This window comes from Leucopleurus acutus (assembly GCF_964270905.1).
Source record: "Leucopleurus acutus genome assembly, chromosome: 1".
Taxonomy (NCBI): Eukaryota; Metazoa; Chordata; class Mammalia; order Artiodactyla; family Delphinidae; genus Leucopleurus; species Leucopleurus acutus.
In genome coordinates this window covers 49,798,160-49,825,342 of record NC_139142.1, presented here as the reverse complement: position 1 = coordinate 49,825,342, position 27,183 = coordinate 49,798,160, and the positions used below count along the sequence as shown (strand labels likewise).

General features: G+C 36.9%; 2 protein-coding genes across 3 annotated transcripts in view; both read right to left on the bottom strand.

Annotated features, from left to right (window-relative positions):
* Positions 1-1,610: 1,610 nt before the first annotated feature.
* VCPKMT (valosin containing protein lysine methyltransferase) lies at positions 1,611-7,940 on the bottom strand. Of its 2 annotated transcripts, XM_082845680.1 has the most exons (6): positions 7,114-7,940; positions 6,907-7,017; positions 6,658-6,730; positions 5,682-5,801; positions 4,606-4,710; positions 1,611-2,497 (listed from the first exon to the last, which is right to left on the bottom strand). In XM_082845680.1, the coding sequence occupies exons 1-6, from the start codon at positions 7,584-7,586 to the stop codon at positions 2,483-2,485; spliced, it is 897 nt and encodes a 298-aa protein (XP_082701806.1). In that variant the 5' UTR covers positions 7,587-7,940; the 3' UTR covers positions 1,611-2,482. The 2 variants fall into 2 exon arrangements, with proteins under 2 accessions (XP_082701806.1, XP_082701805.1); XM_082845679.1 differs by lacking the exon at positions 1,611-2,497 and having other exon boundaries at positions 4,356-4,710.
* Positions 7,941-8,025: 85 nt separating this feature from the next.
* SOS2 (SOS Ras/Rho guanine nucleotide exchange factor 2) overlaps positions 8,026-27,183 on the bottom strand; it is a 99,667-nt gene continuing 80,509 nt past the window's right edge. The window contains exons 17-23 of the mRNA XM_082845702.1: positions 25,487-25,604; positions 24,364-24,536; positions 21,098-21,214; positions 19,574-19,835; positions 18,999-19,040; positions 10,740-10,849; positions 8,026-9,728 (exon numbers count right to left, since the gene is read on the bottom strand). Coding sequence (XP_082701828.1) covers positions 9,219-9,728; positions 10,740-10,849; positions 18,999-19,040; positions 19,574-19,835; positions 21,098-21,214; positions 24,364-24,536; positions 25,487-25,604 — 1,332 coding nt within the window. The 3' untranslated portion in view covers positions 8,026-9,218. The remainder of the gene's footprint in view (positions 9,729-10,739; positions 10,850-18,998; positions 19,041-19,573; positions 19,836-21,097; positions 21,215-24,363; positions 24,537-25,486; positions 25,605-27,183) is intronic.

The window sequence follows — 27,183 nt, the reverse complement described above, 5'->3', positions numbered from 1 at the left end:
ACTACTGAGCAGTTCCTCCTGGCCCTGGCAGTCCACTGAGATTTCAAAGTTGCCTATATTCTGGCTGACCTCCAGACAGTGGCATCACACCTCACTCATCTGCTGCATCACCTGCCTTTTAACCTCCCCATGCTGCTGCGGAAGTCCTCAGGCCGGCACGATCCATCTCTAAAGCCTCTCTGCCTGACAGTCCCCGCAGTGCCTCTCCAATTCCATTCCCACGCTCTGGGATTAAACAGATGTGTTCATCTGCTGAGTAAAGACAAACCACACCGGGTGGAGAAGGTGCTGGTCTCCCCTTCTTGGAGGCATCCTGGGTCTTGAATTACTCCCTCAGGTCTCCCTCTTGTGGTTTCTGAGTACAGATGCACTCCGTTCCCTCCCTCATGAGAGCTCAAAGGACTAAATCCCTTTCCCCAACACTGCACTTCTCCAGAAGAAGACCTCTCCCAGGCCTCCCCAGGTGTCTGTGGGATGGTGGTTAGTGACAGCACGTGTTATCTGATCTGGCACCCCTCAGTAAGCCCTGCAGTGCTTACTGGTCCTAATCACCGTGGTTCTCTGATCCTAGAACGTGGGGATTGGCACCTTTTAACCTCTGCTTTGGCCTTATTCCAGAATAAGCTAATAAAACTCACTTGACTTTCTGTTACAAATTACTTAATTCTGTAGTCAGTACCATTAGGTCAGTTCCCCAGAAACAGATGACAATGAATGTATGCAAGTGACTTATTAGGAGGCGATAAGTAAAGGAGTGGGAATAGGACATGAAAGAAGAGGAAGCACACACAAGCAAGGGTGTGATTCTGGCTAAGTTGCAAAGAGGCTGACTTCAGCCCAACCCCTCCAGGAAGTTCTGGTGTATGGTCACCTGTCTGAGGTAAAGGAGCTGGGCTTTCATTACAGGACTGTCAAGGGCACTTCAGGCAAGACCCACAGCGACTCTTTTTAGAAGTACAGTGAAAATGGGAGGAGGGTGAAAGGTATCTGAGGCATCTGGATGGACTACTATTGCTGGTGAATGTTAAACTAATTTCTACCAAGTTCTATAATGTTATGGAACAAGCCAGAAAGTGGTCGTTTGTTCTAAGACTTCACTAGTAATACCTGGTATTATTTGTAACTAAAAAAGTATCATATACTTAGGTTACACTAACTGCTTAATGAAATGCTAAGAGCAGTTTGGCAAAAAAAAAAAAAAAAACAGCAGAACAAACATTAAAGATTGAAGCAAGCCTGAAGGAAAGAACTGTTCTCTTGATGTCAATCTTTAATTTCTCTAGGGCTGCTTTTGCTCTTTCTGGAAACCAGTCACCGTCTTTAAATGTTCATTTTCTCAAAAGCTATTTCTGAAACATTCTCAAAGTCACAGGATCTCAAAAACAATGTTTATTTTAACATATACATTGTGCCACCTAGCACCAATGCCTGTAAGTACCAGAATCCCATCTGGTTACCATTACACTTTGGAACCATGCGACTGAAGTCCTGATAGATCAGTCTGTGAACAGATGATTCTCATGAGAACATAAAACAGAGACCACACAGAATCAAAATCATTTGATAAATGTATACAGAACTACATTTGTAGTCATTTAAATACTTTTCTCTGTTTCATATAAACAAGTTAACACCAGTGACTTTAGCCGCATTTTCCTGGAAGCTATACGTGAGGAAAAGTGCAGGAGCCACATCAATGCAAGAGCCTGAAGCTGGACTTTTTATTTTCACTCGATTCTCAAATAAACAATTCTGTAAAGATACCTTTTCCTCCCTCCCAATCTCCCGATATCTTTCATCTTTATCAACTGACTATGGTATAATCTACTATCTAACTCCCATAGTAAATTATACTGTAGTCAGAGTGGTGAAGGAAAAGCACAGAACTTGGCCACAAAACAGTATTTTCATTTTTTTTTTTTAAAGTAAAAGAACACAAGTATTAAAGTTATCTTAAAAGCAATGAAGTGGAAGATACTTAACGATAAAAACCACTGCATAAATACGTTAAAATAAAAACCTTCTTTTAAATTTATCTTGAAGACAAGCTAAAATTTATTGATTTGAATTTAAACACTATTAAATAGTAATTGATATCTCTCTTTAGAAACCGGATCAACTTATCTCTACTTTCCTGAAAATACGCCAAGTCAGCCATGCTACTTTCACTATTTTTGGCAGACGTTAGGCTAACCTCAGTACCTATTTTTATTTGAGGAGTGACTGAAACATGTTTCTTTTAAGCAGAACTTGATGCCGAGCTAAAAGTAAACTAAGTTGGATTTCAGGCCCATTGGCAGGTAGGCAGTCAGTCAATCATTTTTTGTAATGCAGGCAGCCCGTGGTGGTTGTCTATATATCGGATCCCTAAGGACATGCTGGAAAAATCTGTGAACACAATCTTCCCATGCTGTATTCACATGCTCCATTCACAATGTTAGCTTACCCACGTTGTTAGAGGCTTGGGTAAGATGACTAGATTTCACGACGGAAATTTCTATAAGAAAAAAATGGAAACCTTAAAACACTGATTTCTTATCATAAATTAAGTATTTACCGGGTACTTAATACTAGGTAATATTCCTAGTAATGGCTAATGCAATTCAAATGAACAGCCATTCATAATGTTTAGAGATGGTCTTTGCTGATGCCTGAAGTACAAGCAACCAAAGAAAAAACAGATACATTGGACATCATCAGAATTAAAAACCTCTGTGCTTCAAAGGACACACTATCAAGAAAACGAAAGGACAACCCACAGAATGGGAGAAAGTATTTGGAAGTCATATATCTGGTAAGGGTCTAGTATCCAGGATATATAAAGAATGTTTACAACCCAACAGTGAAAAGTCAACTCAATTTTAAAATAGGCAAAGGATTTCTGTAAAGATGTACAAAAGGTCAGTAAAAAAAAGATACTCAACATCATCAGTCATTAGGGAAATAAAATCCACTTCATACCTACTAAGATGACTACGATAAAAAAGATGGCCAACAATAAGTATTAGTGAGGATGTGGAGAAACTGCGACCTGCAGACATTGCTGGTGAGAAAGGAAAATGGTATAGTAGCTTTGGAACAGTTTGGGAAGTCCTCAAAAAGTTAAATGTAGAGTTTCTGTATGACCTAGCAATTCTACTCTGGGTATACATACACTGGAGAGATTTGAAACATGTGCCACACAAAAATTCTTACATGAATATTCACAGCAGCATTATTCCCTAGAGCCAAAAAGTGGAAACAACAGAAATGCCCATCAACTGATGAATGCATGGATAAGATGTGGTAATATCTATACAAAGGAATATTATTCAACTATAAACATGGATGCACCTTGAAAACACTGCAGAATGAAAGAAGCCGGACACAGGAAGCCACATAATGTGTGATTCCATCTGTATGAAATGTTCAGAACAGGCAAATCCACAGAGATACAGACTGGTGGTTGTCAGGGGTTGGGGGAGGCAGGATAAAGAAGCAATTGCTAACAGGTATGGGGTTTCTTTCTGGGGTGATGAAAATGTTTAAAAAGTGGTGATGGTTGTCCAATTCTGTGAATATACTAAAAATCACTGTAAACTCTAAAAGGGTAAACTTTATAGTATGTAAGTTATATCAAGTTAAAGAAACAAATGATTCTCTGAAGAAAAAAAAGCCTTCATATTTAGGAAACACAAAATCTTTATGCCTCAAAAAAAAAAATCTACTTTTAAAACTATACAACAGTTTCAGCTAAAACCAGATCCCTCAAGGCACAGAACATTTTAAATTTGTCTTTTTGTCTCTAGCGCCATGCCACATAATAATTGATCTGAATTACTAATCCTACAGCTCTTCTTTCCTTACAGTCTCAACACCTAGTCTTGACTCCAAAAATTACACATTATTTGTTTTTGGCAAGAATTCACATAATCAGAAAACTTCATCACAAATTCAAAGGAAAGATAATAGAAACAAATGGAACTTAGTAAATTTAGCACTCTCAATTCATAAAACTCATCTTGCCCCTGCCTTATACCAGTCACATATATAGAAGGTGCTGGAGGACAAAAATGGATGAGATACAATTCTTCCTTTCTACAGGTTCAAATTCTAGGCATCAGAGAGGCAATGTGCATAAAATGTAATTAGTATAACAGGTAAAGGAAGCAACCAAAAAGGGGAACATATATAAATTCTACTTAACTGAATGCATTTTTCTTTATTGGACAGATCTACCTTTTTATAGTTTACTTGGACCATTAAAAAACATATGAATGGTTGGAGAGAGTTCACGAAGGACAGAACTGGCATTTTAAAACCTCTAACAGATAACAGAAATTTATAAATAGTTAAGTTCCTTGTCTGAGGTAATGCCCAATAATAAAGCTATATAATTTACAGCTAGAAAAGACCCTTACAAAAGAAGCCTGCCTTATTTTAGAGGAAAAACCTGAGGCCAGGTAGGTTAGGCAATCTTAACACTGAGAGTTAGTGCCCGAGTCCAGTGACTCATCAAAGCTGTTTCCCCACTTGAAAATTAACATCTACATCACACACAAGCTCAGAGACAGTGTCCAGCTAATGAAATTGCTTCAGAGGATGAAAAGCCAAATACGTATTTACCGATTTTTTCTTTCTGATGTATAAAATGTGAATATCTTCACTTCGATATTCTTCATCATGTTTTTCCAAAGGAATTTTTTCAAAGTCAAAGTCTAGCTGAAGAAGCTATAAATTTAAAAAAGATATACTTTATAGTTAATAATATGAACTATCCTGTGGTGACAGAAATCAGAATGGTGGCTACCTTTGGAGTGCTGACTGGGGAGGGGCACATGAAAACTCAGCTAAGCACTTGATACATGTGCATTTTACATGTTTTAACTCAACTGAAATTGATTAATAAAATAAAATTTTCAATTATACATTATTTCAAAAGTTTATTAACATTCTTCATATTCAAGAAAAACATAAAAGTAAAAAACCATTTCATCATATATCTGAGGCAGAGTCATGAAGAGTCACTTTACCCAAAGTAACCCTTTCAGAGGATAAAACTGCAAGGCTATACAGATGGACCCTTATGAGGAGTCACTTGTAATGTGGTGGATTTTTGCCCATAAAAAGGGCTTGGGTGACCACTGGAGGAAGATGGGTGAAGGATAAATGGGATTCTATGTACTACTTCCGCAACTTCCTGTGGGTCTTTAATTCTTTCAAAAGAAAAAAAAAAAGAAAAATCTCGAAATAGGTAGGATACACTGGTCGAAGCTATCATAAAAATACAGTGGAAAACACTAAAATAAAAAGATACCACATGTCATGTTTCTATGATGTCATCTCCAAAAATAATATACACATCATTAACATGTTCCTAAAAGCCAGCAACATGTTTCATAAAGAAACGCTGAAAACCTTCTCAGGACAGACAACGGTGTCACATTATTATTTTACATTGTTTTACAGATCGACAAGTTAGAAAAGAAAAATAAATAAATAACCAGAAAAGATTAAAAAGGCGGTGGGGAGGGAGGCTGGCGGTTATTAGCATGGTGTGCTATGAAGGATCCTGATCCTCTCCTTGGGTTCATACAAGCAGAATGTTTTCCCTACTCAAAATTACCACAATACACTTTAACACAAAGTCACATATAGCCTCTCTGAAGGGTAATCACTACAAAGGTAGATCTAGTACTCACCTCAAAATATTTTTTCTCGATTTCTGGATTTTTTCCCATTGTTCGTTGTTCATAACAACATATAATACAAGTCTCAGATCCACTGAGATCTTTTAGGGTTTTCAACAGTGGCTCCAAAGACTGTTCAAAAAGGAATATGATTTTTATGACTTTTAAAAATTTATATGTTTACTATAAAAGGGAGTAGGGGAGGTGGGGGGGTAATTATAATTTCCCTACAATTCATCCATCTTTGAATCAATCCAAACAAGTAAACATAGTTACAGCTGTGTAACTGATGATTAGTAAACTCTTCTTAACTAATCAACCATCATATATTAACTTCAGTTTCCAGAGAAAGGATTCAAGTGATTGCATTTTGGAGTCCCCATGGGTAAACAAATGAAATTGACTGCACTCTTAAAATTTAATTTAATCTAATTTAACTTGGGATTTAAACAATCAACAATTTAGCTACAAAAGCAAGTCCAACCCTAACTAGAACATAAGTTGGTTCAATGCTCATTATTGAAAAAAATGAGTGATGCCCACAACACTACACAAACTGATATTCTAAAAAAAAATCATTATATAAATATAATAAATCTTGCCACAGAACAATGAATTCTTTACGATGCAACTTAATTATTAATGTCATGATTAACACATTCACTAGAAATAACTAAAAAAAAAAAAAGAAGAAATCTTAGTCTTTTACAGGAGATCCAAATGGCAAAATCCTTTAAAAATTTTACAGACACCTCTCGCAAAATGCACATAACACTTTTCTCAATATGCTTCATGAGCCTCTATGTTAATCATGAGTGTATATATATGTAGTTCCTGGTGACCTTTATTTTCTCTTTACTGTGTCATCAACTATGGAATAAATATCCTGCATTCAGAGATGTTAAAATGCGAAGAAATGCGTGCTTTAGAATCCACCAAATACGGTTTAAATCTTCTAAAGGAAGAGCCTTCACTATTAAATACTCACCTCTTCATAGTATATGCAGTCGGCCATCAGGATGTAGTCTGGAGGAGAAGGAAAGTCTTCTATTTCTTCCCCCCTTAAAAATGTCAACCAATATTTTAAACTGTTGTTTCACTAATTTAAAATATTCCTGTTTTACCTGTTTTACAAACAAGACCCAGAAAGTCCCCTTCGTATTAACCATGCTTTTAGTGTAACACAATTTAAAGCAAACTACAGTTATCTTAAAACAAGCTGAAAGGCCATACAAACCATTTCAGTACCTTGGCTTGAACAGAACCAGTGACAAGATGCTTGTTCATATTAATATTCATCTTCAGCAAGTCTTGCAATTCCTCTAGGTCGGTGACTATGACATCTGCCCTATAAAATAACGGTGACTGAGGTGTAGGCACAAGGATGGGAAGCCAGTAACCGGGGTTTCCCGAAAAGCGGCGTCCCCTCCCGCCAAGCTCTTACCCGAGGGTAGCAGCCATGAGCCCCACGGCCCCGGTGCCAGAGCCCAGCTCCAGCACCGACCGCCGGCTCAGCGCGTGGGCCCCATCGCCGGAAAACCCGGGCGTTTCCAGATATTTAGAAAGGACGATGGCAGCGTCCCAAACAACGCAACCCACGCCGCCGGAGCCGTACTGCTGTAGTCGTAACACCGTGCCATCTCGCTTCTCCAAAACTCGCACAAAGTTCCGCAGTTGCTCCTCCCCGGAGGACTCCAGGGGAGCCGCCATCGCCGCCTGGCAACACTGAGTATCGAGCGCAGTGACGTCACACCTACAAGACCGCCCCGGGCCCCGCCTTGCAAGGGGCCCGGCGCCTCCAGGAGGCGGAGTTGGCGCCATAGCGCGTGCGCGAAGACACAAAGACCGGAAGGCGGCGTTCCACCGGCGTGGCCCAGCCGCAGGCCAAGGCTTACCCTGCGCGCGGAACCGCCTCATTCTCCCCTAAATTACAAGTCTGCCTCAACGAACGGGCAGTTGAAATTACTTTTCCGGACAAAGCCAACCTGAGGGTTTTTATCTAGTTGGAGGTTGATTCACACTGTTTTTTTGTTTGTTTGTTTTATTACTGGCCTTAAATCAAGGCAGCTTCCAAGATCCTACCAAGGATGGCTATAATCCTGCTTACGGAGAATTCCTAACATGCTCCTAATTTTTCTTCAGAATGCGTAAAAATGGTTGCAAGAAGCTTGTGACTAAGTTTAACGGTGAAGAAAAAGTTATCCCTCTGAAGTTTACATCACTTAAATTCTTTGGGATTATGGAACTTAAATTGCACAAATTATTGAAAATGTGTGTATATATTACTTCTACAGAACTCAACAATCTTACCCCCTTGTTCCTTATAATGAAAACACATATTCTAAACGTCTTTTAAAAATTAAGACTGGGGTGATTTATTAATCTTGTTAGGAACTCTGATACAAAGCACAGTAAAAGGCCACAGACCAGTAAATAAACAATGTGGCTTTTGGCTACTTTACAACTGCTGCTACGGCACTAAGAGGAAAACACGCTTTTTCATCACTTAGAACGAAGGAGTACAAATGGCAAATAAAAGTTTTAATCACGTCTCTGATTAAAAAGTTTAATAAAGCTTTAAGTGTCTGCTGGTTTAAATATTACCAATCTAAAAAAATACTTTAAAAATTTTTAGTTAACACGAGATTTATAGAGAAAGTTACTTGGTTTTGAAGGCAATGCAGTTGGTTCCTATGCCATAAGAAACTTATCCTCCAGCTTTATGAATTAGTAAAGTAGCAGACTGTATTATAGGCCTTGAGTCACATAAATTTATATAGGTTATTAGCATTATCTTTAAATGTACAATATAAACAAAACTGTACATGTATGGCATATTAACTTTGTTTTCCAAAATAATAGGCAACTCGTTAGCTAAAGACACCATAGTCTGCAAAAACAAAAAGGCACATCTGTATAAGATACATGCCCTTTTTTCCTCTATGATTGGGTTAGGTAGTCTGTTTACATTTCGACAAAACAATAAACAGTGCATTCTATTATTTTCGTTCTATTTTTCACTTTTGTCTTCAGCAGCAAATTCTGGCTTTTAAGACATGGCATTAAAGAGTTTAAGAACAGTGGGTGTTATTCACGATCTTCCTAAATGTAAAAACTAGAAGATGGTCAAAGAGGCTTAAAACTCAGTATCACCACACACCCCCTATATGTGTATAAATTCACTGCCTTAAAAAGTCATCTGTTACTCAAATTTGAAAAATTCCACAAATGCACTATCCCCCTTCAGTGCAATCAATGTCACTTTAAACCATATTTTAGCAGAGTCTACAGTGCAAATATAAATTCTTTATACTGGCCTTTGGGCAGCACTGAGGATCCAAGACAAGGCAATGCTACTGATCACCTGAGGATAATGGTAAAGGACTTCTGTATTTTTATTTTTCCAATTTTTAAAAGCTTATTTGATCAGTAGCATTTTTGTAAGAGCATTATTTTTAAAAAGTACTAAAATACTATGCCTTTTTTGAATAAATTAAAAAAAAACTTTACAAATACCATTCCAGTGTCAATGACTACATATGGCTAGGGTCATTGAGGAGTTTCTGCATTTTCTAGCAAAGGCAGTCTATACAATGGGGGGTGCGAAAGCTCCCGTTTGTAAGTCTTTGGTGGCAGTTTTGGTAGGTGAGGGCTTGAATTCTGCCTTGGTGGAACAGGGGGAGCTTGAGGATGAGCAAGATTATTCTGACTAGAACTGAGCACGTAGCATCGACGTGGTACCCTTGGAGAGGGTGTGCTAGGAGGAGTGTTTGGAGAATTTGGACACGTACTAACGTCTCTGAACCAGTCTGGATCTCTGTGAAGATGTCCCAGTGGAGGTGGCTGAAGAGTAAACGGACAGTTTATAAAGTGTTCTGGAGGCCGAAGGGGAACTGGTGGAGGGGTATCGGGAAGAGGATCTCTCGGCGGCGGCGGTGGTGGACTATGCAGAGGCCCGTCAAATGCACCAGAAGGAGCAGGAACTCTGGGTTTTACCTTTGGAGGAGGAGGCTGTCTTGGCGGAATAGCAGGGGGGTCATCATCAGATTTCATAGTTCCCTCAAAAACAAAAAGATTAAATTATACCTCTGTTCTCCTGAAAAATCTGTAAGAAAAAGTTTTAAAAAGACTAAAGAATTCTTATGTGTTAAGTTAAATCCAGAGCCTCAAAACAGGTTAATCTGGTTTAATGATCAGATTTATGAGTAAATTACTCCCAGTTTCACTCAGGGACCAGTTTAATATTTTGATATATGAGATGTTTTAATTGAAATCTTATAAAGCCTCAGATTATCTTGCTTTATATATACAGCTTATAAATATATGGTTTTATTTATAATAATGGGCAAGTGAGTAAAAAGAATATATAGCTTTGTAAACATGAAAGGACACGAAAGGACAAGAGGACTTAATATCCAGCTTCTGCTTTTTGGCCATTTACTTCTACTATCCCTAGTGAGGCTCAGTGGTGGTTCTCAAAGTGTGATCCAGGGATCAGCAACATCAACACTAGTAGGGAACTCGTTAGAAATGCAAATTCGTGGGCCCCACCCCAGACCTACTGAATCAGAAACTCTGGCCATCTGGTTTTAACAAGCCTTCCAGGTGCTTCTGATGCAACCTAAAGTTTGAGAAGCACCAGTTGAAAGTTTGGAGAATGGTTTGAATACTACAGTTCTTTCCATCTCCACCAGAAATAAAAGTACTTCTTCTGAGCATCTGTGAATCTGCCCAGCCTCTTTTTTTAGAAAAATTATTATGAGGATTAAACAATTATTTAAGGTATTTTTCTAAATAAAACAACCTAAATATTTAAAAGCCATAATGGGTGACCAAATTGTAACTGACAGACTCTTTATAAGAACAAGCACTATTTTGAAGATTCACAATTTTGAATAAGTTGAGGCAAACCTAAGTCCTGTTGACTACCTTGGAATTTGATTTTTTGTTTTTGTTTTTTGGCCACAAGGCGCAGCATGCAGGATCTATAGTTCCCTAACCAAGGATGGAACCTGCGCCCCTGCAGTGGAAGCCCGCAGCTAACCACTGGACCACCAGGGAATTCCTTACCTTGGAATTTGAAGCATCATGATCAAATTTTTTTCGAGGAGGAAGTGGAGGAGGAATCAGTGGCTCTTCACTTAGTTTATGTAAACTACCACACGAACTAAAGAAAGACTCTGGGGGTAAAAAAGATTAGTTTAACCACAAGTCACAATGCAATCATAAGACAAAACTTTACTTCAATCTGTGATCACCTCTGCTATGGTATCTGTCAGACTGTACTGTAGCTGACTGTTGGTTTAGCTATCCTCTCCATTAAGGTGTAAGCTTTCTGAGGGCAGTGTGTATTTATTTTCATATCCGTAGCATGTAACACAGTGGTAGTGCCTGGCACATACTAGGTACTACTGCTAAATGAAAATATACTATTCAATTAAGATTAATAAGGAGATTCTGCTCCCTGAAAAGCCTTTTGTTTGTATAAACTGTACTAACTTCCAGAGAAAGATCATCCATAAACAGAGACCATGCTTTTTTTTTCCCGAAGTGAACATTATTTTTACTTAAGTTATTTTAACATCATGTTAACTTACATAAACATGCAGTGTAGATGACTGGTTTTAGACAACAGTCAAAAATTAAATCCTTAGCTAATCAACAGTATTCTCAGTGTAAAATACCATGCATTTTCTGAAGCAGCTATTATTGGATACATTTCCACACAAGTAATAAAACCTCCATATAGGAGACCATAGGGTAGGGTTGTATCACAGGACTCTTCTATTTGCAAGTCTTTCATTGATAATGGAAACATTACACAACTGCATTAAAGGAAATTTACAAAATAATAAAGTATTAGAGGAAAAATTACCCCAAACATGCCAACCAGACATAGAATAAGAACGATTTTCATGTTCACTTCTTTTGTCTTTTTCATATGGTTAAAAAAATACCTGTAATTATGGACCAACTCCCTATTTTAATATCTCCACACACAGTTGGTGTAAAGATAGTGATCATAGCTTGTTTATCATTATACTGAGATTGGGTTTATAGGAGCTAGCTGGGAAAGAAGTTGGTGAGTTTAATTTTAAACACACTGAATTTGTGTGAACTGCTTATGGGACATCCAAGTAAAGATGTCACTCATTACTCCATGTCAAAAATTGCTGTCCTGATCACGTGATTCTGCAGTCACCTCAGAGTATCTTGATGGCTCACCGTGCCAGTAGCAGAAACAAAAAGTATGCCTATGGGGTGTTGGCAGATGGTGTGAGAAGGTTGGGTAGGGCAGTACCTGCTGTGAATATGTTCCTTTTGCTTGCCCAGCAAACTCTGCCCTGTCTTTGTCTCTTGGTGATGATGAATCCATCCCATATGGTTCAGTCAGCCAATTCTGCCCAGGGCACCCCAATTCCAGTCAAGAAGTAGACAACGGACTCACTTTCTTAACTTGATCAGATGTTTATCTCCCTCTCTTTTATGCATACAGCTGTGTGCTTCAGTGAAAGCAGATCTTACCCCTTAGCTCCACAGGTGGGGCCTAATTAGACCATTCCCTCAGCCAGAGTAACTGGTTGTCGACACATGAGCTAATTCAGACTACTGAAATTTGAAAGGAGGTTTGCAAGAGGCTACTGAAAAGGAAGTTCCTTGCTCTTTTGGAAAAGCAGTCTGTCAGTCTTTCTCTGTACCTCTCTTTCTCACTTGACTGAACAAGGAAGCACATAACCAATACTCCGGCCACCACTCTCATGACCTTGAGGAAAAACAGCCTCAGATAAAGCTGATAATCTGGACAAAACAACCAAGAGTCAAAAAGAAATCTGGTCCTTAATAACATCATTAAAGTTATCATTAATAACTGAATCAACCAGTCTTAAAGCAGCCTTCCTCCAGACTTCCAGCTATCTGAGTCAGAATGCTTTCTTACTGCTTAAGGCAAACTTAGTTGAGTCTTCTCTTCCTTACAGAAACACACACGCTCATGGAAGCGAAAACACCTTAATGATAATGGGATAGCTGTGAAAGTTTCTGAGTCTGACTCTACAGTCAGCCCACTTAACCACTTAAATGCAGAATGTTTCTCCATAGGAGGCACTCAGTAACCCTTGTTGAAGTGTGAAGTTCAACTTCAATTTTACTTTCTATTAAGAGTACTTCTCCACAAGATTATACAGGTTTTGTGAGCATTTTAAATAATCTTAGTATTCCAAACCAGTGAATGTAGGATAATTTACTTAATAATTTCTGTAATGTTAGCTAGCTATGTAAGTTACTTCCAATTTTTTATCATTCACTTGTCCATCCACTCAACAAGTATTTATTGTGCATCTGCTATAGTGCCAGCACTCTTCTAGGCACTAGTGATACAGCAGTGAACAGGAAGCAAAAATTCATGTCCTTCTAGAGCTTATGTTCTAGGTTGATAAGAGAGAATAAACATGATAATTAAGTAAAAGTATAATGGCTATAAGTTAAAAGAAGAAATATTAGGTAGGGAAGGGGGAGCAATTTAAAAGAGGGTGATCAGGGAAGGCCTCACTCAGGTAACACCAAGCAAAAGCCTGAAGGAGGCAAGGGAGCATGCCATGAGGCCAGAAGGGTGAAGAGCACTCTAAGCGAAGGGAAGAGCAAGAGCAGAAGTCCTGATGTGGGAATTTGTCCATTTTGTTCAGGAGGCACAGTAGCTGGAGCAGAGTAAACAATAGAAGAGAAGAGTAGCTGATGAAGTCTGATAGATCAAAGAAGGCCAAACTGCATAGGACCTTATGGGTCCTTTTGAAAGAGCTTTGGCTGTTACTCTAAGATGGAAAGCCACTGGCTTTAAGTACAGGTGAGAAGAGTCTAACCTACATGCTAAAAGGACCTAGTTGCTGTATTGAAAACAGACTAAAGTGTGGAAGGTGGGAAGTTAGGATGCTACTATAATAAACCAGGTAAGTGATGATGGTCGCTTGGACCAAGGTGGCAGCAGTAAAGAAATGGTTAGATCCTGGATATATTTTGAAAGTAAATAAGACCTGTTGACGGATCACATTTGGGGTATGAGAAAAAGAAAGAAGTAATGATAACTCTAATATTTTCAGCCTCAGCAATTAGACAAATGTGGTTATAACTGAGAAGAGGCGGCGATGGGAAGAACAACTTTAGAGGAGATGATATCCAAATAGAGACGTCGAACAGGTCACTGAATACATGAGCCTAAAGGTCAAGAGACAGGTTCTGGGCAGAGAAAAAAAATTGGGGAATTATCATCATATAGATGATATAACAGTGAACGAGACACCAAGTGAGTGAGAAGAAAAGAGATTCAGAGACTTAGGGCCTTCCAGTGTTAATAGGTTGGGAAAATGAAGAGAAACCAGCAAGAGAGACTAAGGAGCTAGAAGTAAAGTAGAAAAACCACGGAAGCAGGATGAACAATGTGATCTTCATGTACGTGATTTCTTCACAAAAATTTTTTGGTATTCGGTATTAATGAAGGCAGAGACTTTGTCTTTCTAGTTTGCTGTTGAGTCCTTAGTACTTGGCAGAGTAGCTGGTACCAAGTACTCAATTCTCTACTGAATGAATAACCAAAGGGTGTGAACATTTTTTTGGTTTGATACGTTGTTTTCAGATTTCTTTCCAAAAGGATCATACTAATATATCAATTTACAAGGGATAAGTAATATATGAGTATCTTTTAACATAGGCTTGCTCATACTTTGATGTAAACTGTCTATTCATGCCCATTGTTAATGCAGTCTTGCTGTTTTTCCCATTGTATGTGAGCACTTTTCATACTTTTCTTTCTTTCAGGATTTTAAGATGTTCAGAATTTTATGCAGTTATTCTCAACATTTTCTATTAAAATTCAAAACACGATTTTCTTTATCATATGGAAAATGTATTTTACTACCACCCAGAATAATGTCTAGAATTCCTGGTTCTCAAATGGCATACTGTTATGGGTTGAACTGTGTCCCCCCCACAGAAGTTATGTTGAAGCCCTAACCCCAGCACCTATGAATGTGACCGTATTTGTAAATATAGTCTTTACAGATATGTAATCAAGTTAGGATGAAAGTGAGCCTGAATTCTGTATGACTGGTGCCTTTATAAAAACAGGAGACGAGGGCTTCCCTGGTGGCGCAGTGGTTGGGAGTCCGCCTGCCGATGCAGGGGACGCGGGTTCGTGCCCCGGTCCGGGAGGGTCCTGCGTGCCGTGGAGCGGCTGGGCCTGTGGGCCGTGGCCGCTGGGCCTGCGCGTCCGGAGCCTGTGCTCCACAGCGGGAGAGGCCGCAGCGGTGAGAGGCCCACGTACCGCAAAAAAAAAAAAAACAGGAGATGAGAAAATGAGATACAAGGAGAAGATGGCCATGTGACAACAGAGGCAGAGATTAAAGTGATGTATCTACCAACCAAAGGATGCCAAGGATTGCCAGCAAATGCCAGAAGAGGTAAGGAAAGATTCTCCCGTACAGGTTTCAGAGGGAGCACAGCCCTGCCACCTTGATTTTCAGACTTCTAGCCTCCAGAACTGGACCTTAAGCCACTCAGTTTGTGGCACTTTGTTACAGAAGCACTAGAAACTAATATATGTAGTAAATACATTTCCACTGCTGAACAACCAGGAAAATAAGAAACATGCACAAACTCCAGTGAAGCCAGGAAACATCTGGATCCTGAAGCTTCAATGCATCAAGGTGGACTACAATGTACATGAAGGAGACAAATGGAGGAAGATGAAACCCAAATGTCTATAGTGAGTGGGACTGACAAACAGCAGCAAATTTGCCCCCAGAGAACCAAAGGAGGGATCAGGAATTAAAGGCACTTGGTATAATGGAAGGCATGGACGTGAAAATAGAAGATATGATTACGTCTATACAAGGGCCAGTGAGAACCCCCAAATCCTATTCTCCACTTAGTGAGGCCAGGCAATTACCACATTCCCACCACTGCAGGAGACTGAGGGTTTTTATTCTCTGGAGAATCTAAACTTCAGACTTGGGAACACTAGTCTGTGCTGAAAACACAGATTTTCATACTAAATGCAGAGATCTCCCAGGCAGAAGATTCAAAGATCTTTCTTTGGAGAAACTAAACACTCTTAGAGAAAATGCCTCATAGATTCTGAAATTTGGGGACTTCCTAAGTAAAAAAAAAATTCTCATCACTCTAACAGTGAAACCTACAAGGCAACAAGCTTTGCCCACGGATATCGCACTTCCTATCAGTTTATATTGCCTCACTCTAAAATATGAACAGAAAGCTAAGGATCCCAGACAAGAAAGAAAAACCTCCAATATGAAAGACCACAACTAATAGAAGAAACTCAGAAAAGAAACCATACCAGAAACAAAATTAATTTTTTTCAAAAATTGAATAATGAAACCAGACTAGGATGATATAAAAATGGCATGATCAGAGGGAATTTAGAAAGAATTCTTAGAAATTCAAAATAATGATAGACGAAAAAAAAATAGAAAAGCTGGGCAATAAAGTAAGGAAATCTCCCAGAAAACAGAACACATAAAGAGATGGACAAGAGGAGATAAAAGAAAATCAGAGGATGAATCTAGGATGTACAATATGGAAAAGAAGCTCCAAAAAGGGACTCAGAGAACATGGCAGGGAAGAAATTATTAAAAAAATGATACAAGGAACACTTTCTAGAAATCAAATACATGAATCTCTAAATTTAAAGGGCTCATTACAGACAGCAAAATGAAAGAAGAAAAAAAGACCCACATCAAAGCAGATCATTGTGAATGTATAGATCATTAGGAATAAACAGAAGATCCTAAAAGTTTCTTGAATTTAATGTGGCAGAGACTGCTAATTGTCCCCCAGTGCACCTGTCCCTTTCTTCCTTTTAGTAATAGGATCCCATGAATTTTAGCAAGACAAAAGGCTGTCTAGTTACAGACAACATTTCTTAGCCTCCCTTGCATCTGTGTCCATGTGACTAAGTTTTGGCCAATGGGATGAGAGCAGGAGTGATACCTGCAACTCCCAGATCACTTTTTGTAACAAAGCTCCTTGCCCTCCATGTTCCTGCTGGCAGAAAAATGGTAACAACTCAAATCACTTGCTCAAGACTCAAGAGATGGAAGCCAAATTTTGAGAATCCTGGATTGCCCTGCTAGCCTGAAAACCTTATAGAGAGGAGTTGTTTACTTGCTCTGGCTATTTTGAGAAGTAAACTTCTATTTCATGTAGGACACTGTATTTTTGGGTCTCTTTGCTACAGCAAGTAAACTCCAGTTTTCAAAAAAATAATTAAGAATGTAGCATCACTGGGCTTCCCTCATGGCACAGTGGTTGGGAGTCCGCCTGCCGATGCAGGGGACACGGGTTTGTGCCCCGGCCCGGGAGGATCCCATGTGCTGCAGAGTGGCTGGGCCTGTGAGCCATGGCCGCTGGGCCTGCGTGTCCGGGGCCTGTGCTCCACAACGGGGGAGGCCACAGCGGTGAGAGGCCCACGTACCGCAAAAAAAAAAAAAAAAAAGAATGTAGCATCACTGTCAGAAGGATTTTTGTCTATTTTGTTCAGTGCCACTTTCTCACACCTACAACAGTACCTGCATATAACAGGCATTTAAAAATTATGCGTGAATGATATTAGACTTCTAAACAGCAAGTATGAAAGCTAGAAGACAGTGGGAAACTGTCTTCAAGATTCTGACTGAAAATGATTTAAAATTCCATACCCAGCCAAACTTTTTTTTGGCTGCACCATGAAGCTTGTGGGATCTTAGTTCCCCGACCAGGGATTGAACCCGGGGCCTTGGCAGTGAAAGCGTGGAGTGGACTGCTGGGGAATTCCCCCAGCCAAACTATTAACAACTAAATGTATAAATACATTTTCAGAAATGCAAGAACTTAAAAATTTATATCCTATGTATCCTTTCTCAGGTAGCTACTAAAGATGTACCCCTACCAAAATAAGGAACCATATCAAGAAAGAAGACAAGGAATCCAAAAAACAAGAATCCAACACAAGAGAGATGAAGGGAATTTCTAGTATGACAACAAAAGAAAGTTCTAGGATTTCAGCTGGGTCAGAGGCCAAGACAGCAACCAGTCCCAACTGGAGCAGGACAAAAGAGCATCAGGAAGGAAGTTTCCAAGTTAAAAAGCACACACACAAAAAACCCCCAAAACAAAAAATCCTAGATAACTTCCCTAACTGGTCTGACTTTAAGGAAAACTGTGCTGTAAAAGGGTGTGGGAAGATGTAGCAATAGATGTTTAAAAACTAACAAACAAAAAAAAAATCCTAAACATTAATGAAGCTATTATTAACTTCAGGAAACAGAGCTGTACAAGAAAGGAAGCATGATCAGAGTATACACTCCTTGACTTGGCAGTGAATAATATTTTCCCCAAATGCGCTAAGTATATTAGGTAAAGGGTGAAATCTTCATCTACCATAATAGGAAATCAGTAAACACTGTCTAAAATGAATGATTCAAGAGAGAGAAAAATATAAAAACATCATTTAAAAATGTGGCAGAATCACTGGAAAACAAGGGGTGGGGAGCCATCGGGTAGAACTGTTGTTAATTTCATCTTGTGTTTTTAAGCACTATTTACCTTTTAAAACTCTATGCATATATCACCTTGATAAAAATTTAAAAATTAAAATAAAGTACAGAATTGAACATTTAAAAGAAAAACTTTACTTTTCTCACAAGACAGAAACTCTCTTGCTACTATCTAAATGATTCACATTTTACTATGATAGAAGCAGAAGTCCTCTAGATTATCTTGGGAGAATTATTCCTGAAGCTGCTGTGTCCCTTTGGGTTATTTTGTTTTAAACAAATGACCATAGAAAGAAAGGTGACAGTATTTTACTTAAAATGTTGCTTTAACTAAAAAAAGCTCATGAGAAGAAATAAGTGATCAAGGTTGGCCTGGGAACCTGATAAACATTTAGTATTATTCCTATAGGAAATGAATTGGAAGGAGTGGGGAAGAGGAGAGGCAACTGATACGAAATCACTGCTCATCCTGTGCCAAGTAATGTGCTAGCTGCTTCTAAATAGTTATCTCATCTGACCCTTAACAAACTGGATATGCTAAGTAATTTGTTCAATGTCATACAGCCCCTAGAACACAGATAGGTTGTAAAATGATGAAAATAAACTGTAGTAAAGTATAAATAGTACCCAGTTGAAAGAAAATAATTTGATTTATTTATAAGAATTTCATTCATTTCTTAAAATTTTGAAATGTTGCTAAAACCCAAACTATTCATATACAAATTTTATCAATTCAATTATTATCTTTATAGTCATTTCATTAGAATCGACTCAAATTCTTACTTACTTGAATGAGGCAAGAGGACTGGAGCAAAGATGCTATTGCTTCCTATCGGAATGAGAAAAATCAATTTGAAAAGGAAGGTAATATGTACGGTTATATTTTTAAAATATGTTTGCATAAAGTAACATACGTAATAACACACACAGAGTTCAGAATTTTATCATCCTCTTTGGCCATGTTAGTTTTTAAAGAATGAACCTGGTATTCTTTGTACCTGGAATGTTTTTCCTTTCTTAGCATAAGTAGTTCCCTCTCAGTCTCTTTTCAAATTTCCTTCACAAAACTTATCTGCTTTGTTTTCTTTTTCATTGTCTACTGCTCCCCTTTAGAGTAGCATTGGGGGTCAAAAGGTTCTAAATAAATCTTTGTTGAATGAATAAATTAGAAAATAATATGCATAAACAATGCACAAATAATGCTTTACTCCCATGTTAATCACTATTTTCACATATAGATGTCACTTTTCACACTAATATAGTTTGCAAAGGATTCTACAGTTTCCTAATTAAAATGATGAAAAGAATTAACTGAAACACAAGATTCCTTTTTTTGCCAAATAGTTTACATCAAATACATACCACAGGAACTGTTGAGATCCACATCTAAAAACACACTAAGGTCTGAAGAAGCAGATACTGGTGGAGTAGATGGTGTATTTGGAGAGGTTGGTGCTGACACTGTTGATTCAAGCTCTGTTTCAGCAATCCGACTAAAGCTTATTTTACATGGTTCTCTTTCTAATGGTGTTGGATGACCTCGTAAAGTACCTGAGGTAGAGCCATGTCGGCCTGTATTAGGCCTTATTCCAGGAGATTTTAAAGAGAAAGTTGATTTCCTAGGCTAGGAAAAGCAAATATAATTACGATTACAAACTCGCATGTACTTTATTTATTATGACTTAGTATTACCTTATTAATTCTTAGCATACAGTTAAGAGAATACAATAAATACCAGTCTGCAAGGACAGTCTGTAACATTCCAGTGGAACGCTTTGGGATTTGACTGGCTTAATTTTAACATTGACTCGAATACTGTATAAGTAAACCTCTTTTCATACTACAGAAATAAAATACTGCGAAATCTGTGTGAAAACAACTGTTTGCTTCCCAAACACTTGAGCCTAAACTTCTTCAAATTACTGATATCAATTTCACAAATATTCACTGTAGACATAATATATGCAACATATTATGCTAGGTGCTTTAGGAAAAAAAGACCGTTTTTTTCCCCCTCCCTAATAATAAATGACCAACCTCCACAATGATACTTTTCAGTCTTTGGAAAAAATTGCTATCATTATCTCCCACCTTCAACCTCTGCTCCCTTTTAAAACCTCTCCCAGTGGTAACCTAATGAAAAAACATGAACTCAGATTCAGGTAACTTGAGTTAAAACCTCAAGTGTGCCCCATATCTAGCTATGCAAGCCTTGAAAAAGTTATTTAACTCCTTCGAGCCTCAGTTTTCATGTCTGTAAAATGAGAGTAAGATCAATATCATACAATTGTTGTGGAGATGAGGTAACATGAAACTACCTGGCTCAAAGTTGGTGTATCACAAATGTTTTTACTTCCTTCCACACCTTGCTTCACTTTCAGCTACTTAGAATTCGTCTTCTACTACTTCTGTTGTCACTGCGAACCCCAGGAATAAAAGGAACTACTGTATAGCAGCAAATTTTAGCGAGAGAGGTGGGTTCCAGTGGTAACTACGGACAATGGTGCTCTTATGGCAGGAGCGAGGGTCACGTCAGAAGAACTGATATCTCTCCTTACTCCTTCCCAGGTCTTTTCATTTCCTGTTCCATTAGCTACCTGCCATTTAGGTTCTCACTTTCTCACAGCTTTTCCCCTTATACTAGGAAGGATCAAAAATGGACAGATAAACAAGTGGTACTAAGATAAAGGATGAACCAGATTTTATCAAAATGCTAACTTTTCCCCCACAGTATATATAATTTTAGAAATAGTATAAACACTGCAAAACAAAACACTTAAAAACAGCTATTCAAGCAAAGTACAATTTTAATGGAAATAGTCTGTTGAACACTAAAGACCGCATTGTTTTAAAAAACAAATTTTTCCAAAACTGTAATGGACTTACAAATCGAGGTGGCTGTTTGCAGTTCCGGGGTTCAATTTCTAGTGACTTGTTGAACAGATAATCTGTAAACTCTTTTTCAGAAGCATTTCCCATGGGGTTAAGGTTTTCAAAGAACCTCTGGAATTAAACAAATATCCATGAGTACATATTTTAGATTTTATTAAAACGTTTACTTCATCAGTTTAATACAAAAATATCATCAACAAATTAACAGATCCTAATGTCTGCAAAGTCCTCAAGAATTGCTGATTCCAATCTCTCTATTTTCGGATAAAAGTATAAAGTTTTTATGTAAGTTGTATATTCCAGTCTTAAAGTTCTTCTAAGAAGATGAACAGATTTTTCACTTATTACTATCTTAATGGCTCAGTATCCCTCAGTTAACATTCCTACTCATTATAACAACAAAATGATTATCAGTAATAAGCTGTCAAAAGTGATTAAAACAGAATTATAGTTATAATCCACAATGAAACTTTGATGATCAGAAAAAAAATAGAGATAAATTGGATTAAAATCTATTCAAAAGTAATTTCAAGAACAATTATATAAACATATCTATGTTAGCCTCTAGCAAAGTAACTTTTTTGTCTTTACTAAAAAAATATTTTCCAAGCTTACATGTTGTTTTATAAATTAGTTTATTTATAAATATTTATTTATATACTAGTTTATAAAACAGACATATATTAAAATTTTGTTTTTCATCTTTATTGGAGTATAACAGCTTTACAGTGTTGTGTTAGTTTCTGCTATACAACAAAGTGAATCAGCTATATGTATACATATATCCCCATATCCCCTCCCTCTTGAGCCTCCCTCCCACCCTCCCTATCCCATTCCTCTAGGTGGTCACAAAGCACTGCTTCCACCAACAGTGCAAGAGGGTTCCCTTTTCTCTACACCCTCTCCAGCATTTATTGCTTGTAGATTTTTTGATGATGGCCATTATGATTGGTGTGAAGTGATACCTCATTGTGGTTTTGATTTGCGTTTTTCTAATGATTAGTGATGTTAAGCATCTTTTCATGTGTTTGTTGGCAATCTGTATGTCTTCTGTGGAGAAATGTCTACTTAGGTCTTCTGCCCATTTTTGGATTGGGTTGTTTGTTTTTTTGATATTGAGCTGCATGAGCTGCTTATAAAATACAAGTTTTTAAGTAAAAAATTTAGATGATTTAACAAGGTACAAAAAGAAAAATAAACAGTAATCTCACCAACCAGAGATCCCACTGTTAACATTTTACTATTGGAATATCCTTCCAATGTTTTAACTCTGTGTGTGAATATATGTACATATACATATATTGTAATTTTCTCCTGCAAAATTGGGATCACCACATAGCTATTTTTAGCCTTTTGAAAGTATTCAATTAAATTTTTTCTGTATGGTTTATTTACTTTAAATTATACAAACTTTAACTATATAATACTTCATCAGATGGATGTTCCAGAATTTATTTCACTAATTTCCATATAGGTTGTAACCCACATAGATGTTTTCTAATTCTTTGCTATTTGCTATTATAGTAATAATTATTGTTATTATCAACTCCTTGTGCATAAATTTTTCTGTGCATTTCTGATGACTTCCTTAGAAAAATTTCTTAGAAGCAAATTACTGGATTTAGCTTTATTTAATTTTGAAGTAGCTTAGAAGCATATATACAAATAAGTTCTGGGTTCTAGCTTTAGCAGTAGGCAAAATGAGCTTTAGAATTTCTAGTATAAAATTCTTCCATTTTTCAGGCATTCTGCCAATTTCAAGAAAATGATATTACTCTTTTAACAATATTGAAACAATCTATTCTAATATTCAGGTTAGCTAAATTAAATCAAATGGACCAACAGTAATTTAAAGACTTTTATAAAGTTATAATTGTGATTTTCTCATCCTTTGCTCTATTTTTTTAAATACTATTTAGTTTGGTTAACTATGCTTTGAAAGTGATTAGCTACTTTATCTACTTTTTAAACTTACTTTGAGTCAATCTATAAAGAAAGCATTCTCTGCCCCTAACCCCCAAAAGAATGCTTTAAACAACAGTAGGATGTCTAGATCGTATCACAGAAACCTATTAGGAATTACTGAGATATGAATGCTAAAATTACTATTTTAATTATACCCAGCTACAATGTAACATTATTTCTGGGAGGAAATACAGTGTGAACTCTAATCTGGGCTTCAAGAACATTTCTTTTTTTTTGGCTGCACCACGCAGCTTGTGGGATCTTAGCTCCCCAACCCAGGATTGAACCCAGGCCCTCATCTGTGAGAACACAGTCTTAACCACTGGATCACCAGGGAATTCCCTCAAGAACATTTCTTTAGCCCTATGAAGCACCACATCATAGAGGGTTGGCTAAATAGTGAGAGAAGGGGATGAAATAGGTGACAATTTTCTTTAGAGCAAGTATCTGTCTATATTTTCATAATGGTGCATACTTCAGGTCATTTTTTCTTAGGACTTTAGGGTTCTTTGTTTTGAACTGGGAACAAAGAATAGTTACCATCTTACAATTTAGGAGGATGGGAATGATAGTGACCATTTTCACTCAACATGCCCAACCTGCAGACTACATCTGAAAGTGTAGCACAATTTTTAATGTGAAAGGTGAATTTATTCTGATAGTTATCATATGTTCTGAATTTCAAATAAGTATAATACAATAAAACTCACTATAAAAATAATACCGTAATTTACTCTAATTTAGAAGATATTTCACATCTTATAGTACCACAGAATCAGTATTATGAACTATTGCTCAAAACAGAATACCAAGTGAGAAAATGTTTTAAAAAAATCATTTTTTACTATGAATATATACACACCACTCTCCCAACCCCTTCCCCTATTTAAATGCAATGTTCTTATAAAGCGATTAATTACTTAATGTTACACTGGCACACATAAAATATCTAAAATGTCTATCAATCAATGATAGTACTGGTAGTGGATTTTCTTTTTACTGTGTGGATATCAGAAAGTTTCTTTCATTCCACTTTGTCATTCATTTTTTGAAAGTGCTACTTAAACCAGCTGCACAAAGAAACAACAATGTCAAGACAAAGTGCCTAATAATATTAATAACTGCAGACTGTTAGTGCAGAATATCTACTATTCACCACTCCCATCTATTGATAAATTAACTCATATTATTTTCATAGCAAAATAAAGATCATAATGTATGGTTATGCCATATCTTAGAGAGGGCAGAGGATTTAACGTGTCCTCTTTTTAAAGAAAAGCAAAGAAAATATTTACCCTTATTTCTGATTCTATCCGTAAACAGTAAGGTTGATTCTGATATTGCTGAATTTCTCCAGTAATTTCAGCTACTTTCCTCCTCTTACTGAAATTGATTAAATCTTTCCCTTTCTTTTTTAAAAAATCATTATTCCCTTCTTCAGTCTTCAGAATATTTGTTAAATATATTCCTAGTAAAAAAAAGTGTTTGAAGAAAAGTTTTAAAATTGGTTACTTAACCATTTGGGAAAACAATTGATCTAGTAAAGTCAAAAGACATCCTATAATGCAGCAGTTCTTACTACTAAAATCTCTGATATATTTAATAATCAATCTTACATTAAGAATTTTTTTACATGGATGGAAACAATTTAAAATTGAAAGAAAACTAGGGTTTATAAAGAGCTTAATTTGCCATTTCTTAGTCTAATAGCCTAAAATAAAAGGGAGGATTCATTCACAAAGTCTAAATTGTAAGTGTTAAATCTATTCTAGCCATTTTAATATTTCTTATAAATCTTTAATGCAAATGATCTTAAATGATTACTGATCAATATATTAATTTTAAGCCAATTCTGGTTAATAAGACTACAAATTTATAAACTAATTCTGCCCTCCCAAAGCCTGTAAATTAGATAGAAAAGAATTATTCTTCAGTTTTGGACAGGAAGAAAATCTTCAGTTCCTCTTTCATGCATAATTACTGATTCATTTAAATCAGTGGTTGTCAGCTGGGGGCAATTTTGTCCCCCAGAGGACAGATATCTGGGAATGCCTGGAGACATTTTTGGTGCATGCTATGGTTTGAATGTTTGAATGTTCAACATTCATACATTGAAATCCTAATGCCCAGTGTGATAGAATGAGGAGGTTAGGCCTTTGAGAGGTGCCCTCATGAATGAGACTACTGGTCTTAGAGATCCCACAGAGCTCCTTACAACTCTACAAGGTAATTACTAGAATCTTCACTTTATAGATAGACTTTACATACAGAGTTTAGGTTTTATTTATCAATATAGAAAGCTAATAAAAGCAAATATGTTCAGATATAAAATCAGGACAATCTGCTTCTAGAGGCTAGTCTCTTTTCACTATATAACAAACTCTCTCTCAAAATATAAATCCATTTTTAGTAACTTACCAAAAAAAGGCACACAAGGTGGATTGATTGACTTAAGTTTCAATAAGTATTTTTTAAAATGATCTTGACTTAATTCCACAGCTTCATCCAAAATTTTCCTTTTTCTTTCCTGCAATGCCTTTAAAATATATAAACTGAGCATAATTTGCTTTTTTACAATTCAATCATATTTTATAGATGCAGAGCTTTCAATTTTAAAATTTTGCAAATATTTGAAAAACAATTTTTAAAATTAAGAGATGAGTACTATTTTTATCTGCACTTGCTGGAAATGATTTCTTATCTATAAATATAAAACTTTAAAACTTATTTTTTTCTAATATAAATTAGAGGATTAAACAATAAAAAAATCTTCCACAGGATATTATTAGTTATAATCCTGATTAGCCAGAGTTTCAAATTATAGCTGTTGGAGAAAAATATAACCATGGCATTCAAATACTTTTCCACTGAAAGATCTTTTGGGGCTAAGGGTAATAAGGTTTTGGTAAAGAGGAGAAGGCTGTGGGAGGGAGACAAGAACTGAACAAAAATGTAGTAAACCAAGTAAGCAGTCACTTATTTTATATTTCATTATTACATTTTTAAATTAAAAATGAATTATTTTATTTTAAACCTGATAGATACACACACACACAAATTGACAGCAAACATTATACTTGATGGAAAACGATTCAACTCATTTCTTTTTTTCAAAGATTTTTTTGATGTGGACCACCTTCAAAGTCTTTACCGAATTTGCTACAACACTGCTTCCGTTCCACGCCCCAGCCCTTTGGCTGTGAGGCATGTGGGACCCCAGCTCCCCAACCAGGGACCACTCACTCACCCCCCACACACTGGAAGGCGAAGTCCCAACTACTGGACTGCCAGGGAAGTCCCTCAACTCATTTCCTTTAACTTAAGGAAAAAGCAAAGGTGACTGCATTGTAACTTTTATTCAGTACTATACAGAAGTCCTAACTAGAATGGACAAGAAAAATAAATAAAAGACTAGGGATTGAAATGAAAAACTGTCAGTATTCACAGAAGAAATGATTGTCTGTGAAGACATGAAATAAATCTACAAATAGAATGTTAGTGAGAGAATGTAGCAATATTGCTGGATATAAAACCAACAGGCAAAAATCAACTGCATTTCTAGATATCATCAACAAAGAAAACAAGATTATTAAAATATTCTAATATAAATCTAACAAAACAGATGTGAGATCTTCATCAAGAAAACCATAAACTGTATTAAATAAATAAATGGAGAGATACACCATGTTCATAGTTGGGAAGATTCATTATTGTAAAAATGTCAGTTCTTCATAACTGATTTATAGAACCAGTATAATTCTTACCAAAACCCCAACCTTTAAAATAATTAAACTTAAAATGATTCTAAAATTTATATAATAGCAAGGGGTCAAGAGTAATTAACCCTTGGGAATTTCCTGGCAGGCCAGTGGTTACGACTCGGCGCTTTCACTGCCAGGGCCCAGGTTCAATCCCTGGTCAGAGAACTAAAAAAAAAAAAAGAGTAAGTCACTCTTGAAAAAGAATGATTGGTGGGGACTTGCCCTACTATACTGTATCAAAAACTAGTATAAAATTACAGTAATTTAAACATGTGGCACTAGCACAGTAATAATCAAATACATCAAAAGAACAGGATAGAGGGACCAAAAACAGGCCCACACATTTATGGATAC